This window comes from Numida meleagris, chromosome 25 (assembly GCF_002078875.1).
Source record: "Numida meleagris isolate 19003 breed g44 Domestic line chromosome 25, NumMel1.0, whole genome shotgun sequence".
NCBI lineage: Eukaryota > Metazoa > Chordata > Aves > Galliformes > Numididae > Numida > Numida meleagris.
The window spans coordinates 4,553,367-4,563,133 of NC_034433.1; the positions used below are offsets into that span (position 1 = coordinate 4,553,367).

General features: G+C 51.4%; 2 protein-coding genes across 2 annotated transcripts in view; both read left to right on the forward strand.

Annotated features, from left to right (window-relative positions):
- On the forward strand, positions 1,553–7,187 carry LOC110388314 (40S ribosomal protein S10). The gene is made up of 6 exons (XM_021377444.1): positions 1,553–1,660; positions 2,604–2,753; positions 3,142–3,313; positions 5,897–5,974; positions 6,541–6,596; positions 7,100–7,187. The coding sequence occupies exons 2-6, from the start codon at positions 2,604–2,606 to the stop codon at positions 7,139–7,141; spliced, it is 498 nt and encodes a 165-aa protein (XP_021233119.1). The 5' UTR covers positions 1,553–1,660; the 3' UTR covers positions 7,142–7,187.
- Positions 9,423–9,767, forward strand: part of NUDT3 (nudix hydrolase 3) — a 27,000-nt gene continuing 26,655 nt past the window's right edge. Inside the window, exon 1 of the mRNA XM_021377443.1 lies at positions 9,423–9,631. Within this exon, the coding sequence (XP_021233118.1) occupies positions 9,533–9,631 (99 nt within the window). The 5' untranslated portion in view covers positions 9,423–9,532. The remainder of the gene's footprint in view (positions 9,632–9,767) is intronic.

Genomic DNA, 9,767 nt, shown 5'->3' on the forward strand with positions numbered 1-9,767 from the left:
AGGGATTCACCTCTGGGAGCCTCCACCCATCTCCCTTGGGGTGCTGAGACCTCCAAGCAGCCCTGAGCACTGGATGCTGTGCGGGGTAGCTCTATGGGACACAGCTTGGGTCCTGCCATCCTGTGCTGGTTCTACCCTGAGCCACCACTTCATCCTGCAAGGACCAAGGAAGGACAAGGGGATCACAAAGAGTCTCTGTGCTTGCTGAACCCACAGGTGGTGGTCAGTGGGGCGGGTGAGCTGTGGTGCACGTGGAGCATCCTTCTGATTCTTGGCCACGGCACAGGCAGCATTTCTTGGCACAGACAGGCAGCATTTGTGGCATAAGGTGGGAGCAGAGCAATGTGTGCTGATGCCCAAAATCTCAGCACAAGGTGCTGCTGGGGAGCTTGGTGTGCTGGAGGAGGGCTGCCACTGTGCCAGGGGCTTGGTGTTGTCCCCAGGGTGCTGTGGGTGGCCCAGCTGTCCTCCATCCCCTGTCCAGATGCTTTGGGGTGCTGAGGGGACTTTGGCTGACTTCAGAAACCCCAAGCCCTTTGCTCAGGCGGGAGCAGCATGGGTGGAACTCCCCATACCTGCACATCCGTCTTGTTCTCTGGGATCCCAGCCAGAGATTTACAGCCTGGCTCCAAAGGGCAGCACCAGCTGTCCAGCTCCTCCTCACCCCTGGCTCTGCCTGCAGGAAGGGTTGGGCTGATGGCAGCAAGGCCACAGTGTGAGCACATTGTGGAGATGCTGCACCAGAGCACCAGGGCTCTGGGTGTCCTGCTGTGGGCACAGTAGTGCAGGAAAAGCCCTTCTGCAAATGTCCCCTCCCCTCATGTCCCCAAGGTATAGCTTTCTCCTCCCTGTAAATAAAGGCAAGGCAAAAAAGTCTGCTCCTCCCCATTAGGAGATTGCTTGGAAGCATCCGGAGAAGGCTGTGGGAGCCTCTCAGAGTGAATGTTTTACTCGTGGTGACTGCTTCACCCATCCCAAAAGGCAGCCATGCCCAAGCCCTGCTCAGGCCTCTCTGCTGCCTCAGCCCCACAGGGTTCCTGGTCTCTCTGTGCCATCAGCCCAGAGTATGAGCAGTGCTGGGCCATGTGCTAATCCATGGCGGATGATCCCGGCCATTGGCACTGCAAATCCCATCACTCTGCAACACATGTGGGAGCCAGTGGGTGCTGAGGATGGAGTGCCTGACTGAGCACTGGGGCTTCCCCAGTGTCCATGTGGCTCGAGTACTGCCTGCTGCTGGGGAACACTGGGGGCAGCCAGGCTCCGTGGGCACAAGTGGAGCTGCTCCACAAAGCGGCCTGTGGTGAAGGCCAGCCATGGAGGCTGGTGATGGAGGGAGGATGGCGGTGGAGGCCATCACGTGGCAGCTGGCACCCTGCACAACCCCAAGGCATGCTCCGTGTTTCCTTACTGTCTGTTAATATTTAAAGGCGGCATTAAGTGAGGGGATGACACCGCGAAGGATGCTGAGGCTACAGGGGTGGTTCCATCAGGCATCGCGAAGGGCACCTCTCTCGGTGACCGGATTGGGGGCCTTGCGCACCCTGCTGCAGGCAGAGCCGCGGACAGCCTCAGCGTTAGGGGGCCTTCTGGAGGCCGGAAGTGAGCGCGCGGCGCATGCGTCTTCCTTTCCGCTCTTGGCCCCGCTGTGACTGTCACGGTGAGGCCGCGCTCCGGGCCCGTATCGGGCTCGCATCGGCTCCATCCCTGTGCAGCGCCGTGGGGCAGCAGTTTGGCAGCGGCGAGGAGTTCAGGCCCGGCCCCTCCGCTGCGGGATTTCCGGAATTGGGGGGAATCTAGGCCCAAGTTTTCGAGGCGGGAGACCTGGGGGTGCGCTAGGCCGCGTGAGGCCCCGTTACGGGCAGGCCGAGCCGCGGGGTGCTTAGCGCCCTGGGCCGGGGACGAACTGCGGAGGGAGCCTCGCTGAGCTACCGGCGGAGGCACATGGCCCTCCTGTGCGTGATGCAGGGCCGTGACCTGCCGTGGGGGATTGAGCCCTGCCGGGTCGGTGCGGAACTGACCCTGGTGGGGCGTGCACCGGGAGCACTGGGAGCTCTGTGGGTTCTCTCCGCTTGCGTATCCGAAGTGCTTAGCAGCCATCCCTTCTCTGGGGTGCTATGACACTTAACTGGGCTCCAGCAATGGGTCCTGAGTGTTGTGGGAATGAGATGTCCTTCCTGCACCACGGCTCTTGGAGGACGGCTTGGAAGGATGCCTCAACTCCCTGATTCTTGAGCTGAGTGTAAATTACTGATAGCAGCATAAGTGTTGCCAGGCGTCCAGCATCTGCAGCGCAGTTAAAACAGTTGTGCCCTGACAGTAGCAGCCCTTGTCTCTTGTTCTGTCTGACACCAGGTAGTTTGCAGTCTTTAATGTGGTGCTACAATTTAAAGATAAAAGTCAGAAGTTTGGGATGCCCAGGAGTTCAGCTGCTGAAATCTAGTCCAAAATTATTTTAAGAAATGTAACCTGCACGGTTTTATTTAATGTTAGGCTTTTTGTACAAAACAACTGTGTGACCATTTTATTACTTCTAGTATACAGTAGTCACCTGAATGCATTTATTTTAAATAGTATTTTCTGCCTGCTTATTTCTTCCTTAGATGTTGATGCCCAAGAAGAACCGAATTGCCATCTACGAACTCCTTTTTAAGGAGGGAGTGATGGTGGCCAAGAAAGACGTCCACATGCCGAAGCATCCTGAGCTCGTTGACAAGAATGTGCCCAATCTCCACGTCATGAAAGCCATGCAGGTACGGAGGTGAGGGCGAACTGCTGGGACCAGGCTGCATGCCAGCTGGATTTCGGGCATAAGATATTGTATATTGCACACTTGGGGATAAATATTGCCACTTGTTACCAAATAAACATTGTCAGACATTGCCTTGTATTTGTCATTTCTTTTGTATTACAGTTGTTCCATTTTCCTGATTATTGCTGTTTCCTATTTACTTGATCTGTTCTTCACAGGCTGGTGAAGGCTTTTGGTGTGATCCACATCTCTAGCTCTTCTTTTTTTGAAGCTCTGATGCTTTTGTGTGTGGTATCGTTGTATTTTCTGCATGTGGACTTTAACCTATTTCTAGATTATTGCCCATTATCTCTGATAAGCGTAAAGTAACTTGAGAATTCTCTCTTTAGTCTCTGAAATCCCGTGGTTATGTGAAAGAGCAGTTTGCTTGGAGGCATTTCTACTGGTACCTGACCAACGAGGGCATCCAGTACCTGCGTGATTACCTTCACCTTCCCCCTGAGATCGTCCCTGCAACCCTGCGCCGCAGTCGCCCGGAGACTGGCAGACCACGGCCCAAAGGTAAACTGTGATTGAGAGGTGACAGCTGTGTCAGCAGAAGGAAGCAGAGAATGAGGTTACGTGTGTTAGACAGCATAGGTGAGGTTAGTCAGCTGGATGTCAGCTTCCAGCACCGAGTGGTGTGATTTGCTGTGTCTTCCGGATCTATAAATGTTAATAGATGATGCATAGTTATAGATTAAATTGCATTTATATTTGGCACTGATCTGATGGCCACTGGAGTACTGAAAAACTGGAGGTGGCTAAAGAAAGTTGTGAGACTGAAGAAAGCACACAGAGCCTTCATTCTCTGATAACACAAGGGAGTGGAACTGCTGAGAGCAAGCCCATTGAAACTGCAGGCTGTGGATCCAGGTGGTGATGTCTGGAGCTTCCAGAGGGCTTTTCAAGGAGTGTTAGCCTCTTTTGGGAGGAGCATGCAGACCACTGCAGCTCTCCATCAGGAGGATGGCATATGCATTCTCTGTTTCTGGTGAAGGTATCTTTAAAAAACTCCCTGGGAGGCTGCTGAGTAACAGTTGTGTAGCCTTGGCCAGGATTCAAACCTGCGTTTAGATGTAGTGCCCAGGCAGGGACGCAAGCTTCAGTGATGGAAAATGAATGCTGAGCCTAGGTGCTGGATGTACTTCATGTGGGAATTCTTCTGGTACCTGAGATCAAGCTGGGTTATCCACTGTTCTGCCTTTATCGTGTGCAGTTAGCCTGACTTGCTTAACAGCATGTTCATGCTGCCATTGCATTACAAAATTTACAAGTACATGCGGTGTACTGGTTTTATAGTTATGATTTTTCATTTCCCAAAGTGATATGGAGATGCTGGTCATGCAAACGTATGTGCTTGCTAATGTCACCTTCTGAGATTGCCAGAAGTGCTCTCTGAAATACCTTTTTCTTGCTTTTCCTGGTTTCTTGTCTGATAGCAGAGAATAAACACCTCAGTGTAGAATGTGAACTGTAAAATTCCCCAGGGACTGCAGGGAGACCAGAATTCCCTGGAAACTATTAAAGAAATGAGGGAGAATTACTGCACCTTCGGCTGGCAGGACAGCATTGCCAGGTCTCTTAGGGACAAAAAACAGTTATTCTTTCTCAAGGTAGGGAGATGTTGGGTTTTCTGCCTTCAAACGAGGACTGAAAGGGGAGTCCTGCATGACAAAGCTTTCTCCTGTCACTCTTTATGCTTCAGAGGTATGTGGTAGCCCTAGACCAGTCAGCAGGTACTGGGCCCTGTGCTCAGGACAGAGGCTGTGGGCATGTACTAGTGAGAAGCTGTGTCTGCAACTCCTGCAACTTGATATTTAGGCAAACAAAACTGTAGCATCATCTGCTTCAAAAGAAAGAATTGCATTGGAACTAGGAACATGATGGTTTATTTGATCTCTCAGCTTTGGATGTTATCCAGTTTATTCTTTAGAAGCTGTGTTTATCCAGTGAGCTAGAGAAACTGCATATCTGATGAAAGCTTTTATAGTTCCTGGCTAAAACTTGTCTTTTCTGGTGCTTTCATGTAATGCTACCAGCTTTCTCAAGTGACACTTGATATGCAAGCTGGAACACTCAATCTAAAGCAGATTTCAGTATTAATATTTACAGTTTGTTACACGTGTAGTTAAACCTTTAGAAATTAAAGATGGGCAGACTGAAGTTTAAAAAAAAACAAAAAACAACCAAAAACAAAGCACCCTCCCACCCATTGGCACTGGGATGTGCTATATTGGGTTAACCCTGATAGAAATGAGGGATGTTGAGGCACTTGCAGGAGAAGTGAATCAGTTTGCGTATCACCGAGTAGTGTTTCTTGTAATACAAGTGTCTATTAGAAGAAATGTTGTTTTTTATTTATGGGGAAACTAGTGCATGTAGTGGAAAAGGCTTTAGAAATACATGATTCAGACATTTCTTGCAGCAGCATGTTTGAGACCACAAGTACAGTGTGATGTGCCAAGCAGCAGCTGGCCATAGCTGTGTCTTGCTGCCTGATCACAGAGACCTTGGTCTGGTGCTGTGGGAGAGCATTTAATCTTTGATATTCTGGGGGAAATCCATGAGAGTTGCACAGAAACAGGCAGTTCCACCACATCCCTTTCTTTCCTGCAAGTATTCTGTCGGATTTTAATCTCATGTTACATAGATAATCTGCTCTTAGTTTTATTAATCTATTCTGTTGTGGAGGATTTGTAATACTGATAGTAGTATTTTAGATTGGGATCAGAACATCATGCAGTTTGTGACGTAGCTCGGAACAACCTTGCCAAATGTGACAGATTCCCTGTACTTCGATTTTCTTTTAAATAATTCTTGGCCCTTACTTAAAATAATTGCTGTGGCTGTGTTGGATGCTGTAAATTCAGTTTTTACGTTGTTTATGACTTCAACTCAAGTGTTGTGCTCTAGCAAATCTTACCCTTGAAGTGAAGTTTTCCTTGCCCTAGTGCTTCTCCAGTTAAGCTTATATACACTGAGCTGTCTTAAGTTGCAGCTCTGCTGGTGGCTGTAATGCTTAGCTGGAGGGATCATCTCCAGGTGCAGTCACACTTGAAATACACCATTTGTGTCCTCTGATGTCGCTGTTTTGGCTTGCAGGTTTGGAAGGTGAACGCCCTGCGCGTCTTACTCGGGGAGAAGCTGACAGGGATACCTACAGACGCAGCGCCATTCCACGTGAGTGTCGTGTTGCTGTGTGTCAGACCAAGCTTACTGTCCGTGCAGCTTCTCTCTTTGGGAAAATTGTCTTCAGTGTTTACCTCCTTGGTAAAGAAAAGGGGGAAATCAGACTATTGGCATAGCATAGGCATTTACACAGCAGAATTCATTTTTACCTGCTTATGAGTGTCATTCTTTTTTAAAAATTTGTCAAGATGTGCTGGGGGATTCCAAGCTGGGGCCAGGCTCTCTTCAGAGTTGGACTCTCTTCAGAGGCAGGAGAAAGGGCAGTGGGCACAAATTAGAACACAGGAAGTTCCATCTGAACATGGGGAAAAGCTTTTCTTTGAGGGTGTCAGAGCCCTGGAACATGACTCCACAGTCTCTCTGGGAGTCCTCTTCTCTGGAGATATTCAGAATCCAGCTGGACACTTTGCTGTTCAACCTACTGTCAGGAACCTGCTTTAGCAGGGGTAGGTTGGACTAGATGATTGTCAGAGTTCCCTTCCAGCCCGTAGTATTCTGAGATTCTCCACTTGGGGAGTGGATTCTTTGGTTTGTAACTCAGTCATTTCTCTCATCAGCTGGTGCTGACAAGAAGGCTGAGGCTGGTGCTGGAGCAGCCACTGAATTCCAGTTTGTAAGTATTTGTATTCAAGTTGCCTTCATTTATTTGTGCTTTGGGTAAGAGACACTGGATATATTGTATCTGTGCTTGCTTGGGTATGGTGCTTATCAGCAACTGCTGTCCTTTATGCCCAGCTTGCTTTCTGCACTCTTATTGAGAAAACCGTGAAAGCCTTACTGCTGCAACAAAAAGCCAGTGACACATCCGAGAAGCAAGCTGAGCTTTCTAGAAGAAGAGTATTATTTTATACTACAGAAACAAAGAGTTTGAGATGTGATAGAGCTGGCCAAGATGGGTTGACTTTTGCTTAGTGTCACTTGTCTGCTTAACCTGTGTTGGGTAGCTAGTCTCAGATCAGAGTTAAGCTGCTCTTGGAGCAGGGGATGCTTATCAAAGTAATGCAGTGTTGAGGACAGATAGTTAGCTCTTCTGTCAGTGCTTTTTGCACTGAGTGTATTTGCTGCTGTTGCTTGTTGAATATGGTGACTTCTAATGCTCTTCCTTTTCTGTTGCAGAGAGGTGGATTTGGTCGTGGACGTGGTCAGCCTCCTCAGTAAACCTCCTGCTCATGTTTTGTGTATAATAAAATAGGTGAAAATGCCACATGGGCTGCATCGGTGTGTTTTATACACTTATTTGAGTCTAGAGCTCACGTAGCAGGGAGGTGACTCAGATCTTGCACACAGCGGTGGAGTAACTTGTGATTAGAAAACAGCTTATGGGAAGGAACTTTGTAGGTGTGGTGATTACTGACATGGTTTTGCTCACATGCAGAGGTGATTCTTAAGGGGGGAATGAGGAGCTCTGGCTCGTGGCAGCACAGAAGTGCTGTGGACAGCTTTTCTGCTCTGCCTGGGAAGATGCTCATTTCTAATAATGCAATTGCATCTGTATAGAGTGAGTTTTGTAAACAAAATTCAGCAAGTTAGCTGCATTGGCCTAACCCGTGTTGTGAATTTTACATAAACAATGCAGGCAGGTCAGCATTTTGTGCATTAGAAATTCTGAATTCACTGGGTTAATTAACTGTGGCTTAAGAAAGGAGGGTTGTGACAGCATCTGCTGTCAGGAGCTGAGCAGAGCTGGGGCAGGGAGGTGTGGAGCAGGCCAGAGTTACCCTGCAATATGCAGCCTACCAGTAGATGTCACCCGCAACCTAACAATGGGATGGTGCTAACTGGGAATGGTTTTCTGTTGCCCGGTTGATACTTATTTCTAAAGCAGCCTTAGCATCATGGAAGTGTTAAAACAACCCAGTGCGAAAGGAACTGCTTACAATCCTAATGTAGGGGTGAAGCAAATTACAGGCATGTACATTTTCTTAAAATGTGATATCTGCGGAAGTGAGAGCTGTAGGGAGAGACTAGATGCTTCAAATCTTTGTTTTAATTAAGCGATCCATCTGCCTCCCTTGAAGTTTGTACAGTGTGGTGTAGCTAAACCTAATCCTGACTAAACTGAATTCCATATGACAGGATTTAGCCAGGATGCACTGCACAGCCTATAGTTCTTCATGCAAATGTGCACTGAAGAAGCTCTTTTTTTCCAGCTTTGCTAGTGATATCTGGGAGCTACCTTGTCCAGACCCACTAGGGCTTTTCAAAGTTTCTGCCTGTTTTGATGTAATGTTTATACGCGTTTCTATGCATTTAGAGTTGTGATGCTCTTTGAGAAGCAGTGTTACGCTCAGCCAAATGTTCACCTTTGTGAAATTACACAACTATTTCAAATCCCTTGCAGCATTTCAGCGGGCAACGATTGGTACGGAGGGCTAAATGTTTTCTGCTATGCTATTAAATTTAAAGAGCATTTGACTAATTAATGGGAAGATCCACCTGCACAAGCATAAATTGCTTTTGGATGAAGAATACTGACTGAAAAAGACTTTCTCAAAAAAAAAAAAAGTATATACGTTTTTAGCTAGTGTGTCTGGGCTGCGGCAGGAGCTCCGTGTGCCCAGGGCAGGCCCCATCCTCAAAGTCTTTCAGCATTGAGTGTGCACCCCCTCCCCCCAGGCCTGGCTGCGGCTGGAGGGAGGGCTGGGTGCTGTGCGGCCCCGAGGACAGGCCGTAGGGCCGCTCTACCAGTCCCCAGTACCTTACCAACCCCTCAACCCGAGGGCAGCCCCCGGTCCGCATAGCAGAGCCGGCCGAGCCGCGGCGGTCAGCCTAGGGCAGCCGTACTGAGCCCTTTCCCCCCGGGCCCGCCCCGCTGCCCGCCCCTTTGTTCTGCGCCCCCCGCCCGCGCTCCGCCACTGGCGTAAGCCGCCCTTGTGCGAATTGGGCGTTCTTCCCTCCCCGGCGTCTGCGCGCTTTGCGTAGAGCCGCTGTCAAAGCGGAGCCATGTGCGCTGGGGGCCGGCTCTGCCTCGCCGCCTTTTGCGTAGCTGTCAGGGCGCCCCAGCACGCAGCCGCCGCCGTATTCTTGAAGGCTCTGCGCCGCGCCGCTGGCGCGTAGGGCCGGTGTCGGGCGGAGGCGTGGTGGACGCCGCTGGCGCGTGGTGGCGGCGTCCGTGCCTGCTGCGGGGAGGGAGGGGAGCGATTCTGGAAGCCGGACTGCGCCGTCTGCGTGACGGGCGCGTCGTGCAGCTGCAGGGAACAGCCGACGCCCGGCGGCTTTACGCCGTTTGCGTAGCGTGCCCCAAGATGGCGTCGCGGTCGTCGGCGGCGGCGGTGGCCGGAGCGCTGGCAGCGGCGACGGAGCGGCTGGAAGTGAAGGGAGGGATGAGGCGGGCGAAAGGCGGCAGCGTGTAGCGGGCGGCTCCCGGCCTGCGGGAGACAGAGACTGACAGAGAAAGAGACTCGCGGGGAGGCGGGCCCCCCTCCGTCCCCCCCGTCCTTCCCCGCCCGCCCCTCGCGGGAGCCCCGGCGGGTCCTTCCCCGCCCGCCCCCGCCGCCCCGGCCTTCTCTAGGCCTCGCCGTCCCTCGGGCCGCCCCCTGAGAGCGGAGGATGATGAAGCTCAAGTCCAACCAGACGCGCACCTACGACGGGGATGGCTACAAGAAGCGGGCGGCCTGCCTGTGCTTCCGCAGCGAGAGCGAGGAGGAGGTGAGGGCCGGGGCCGGGGCCGGGGCCGGGGCCGGGCCGGGCCGCGCTCCCCGGGGCAGAGCTGGGGGTGAGAGCTGCGGGCCGGGGCTGCGTGCCCCGGTGCTGCCCCTTCCCGTGGAGGAGCGCGGTGTGGGTG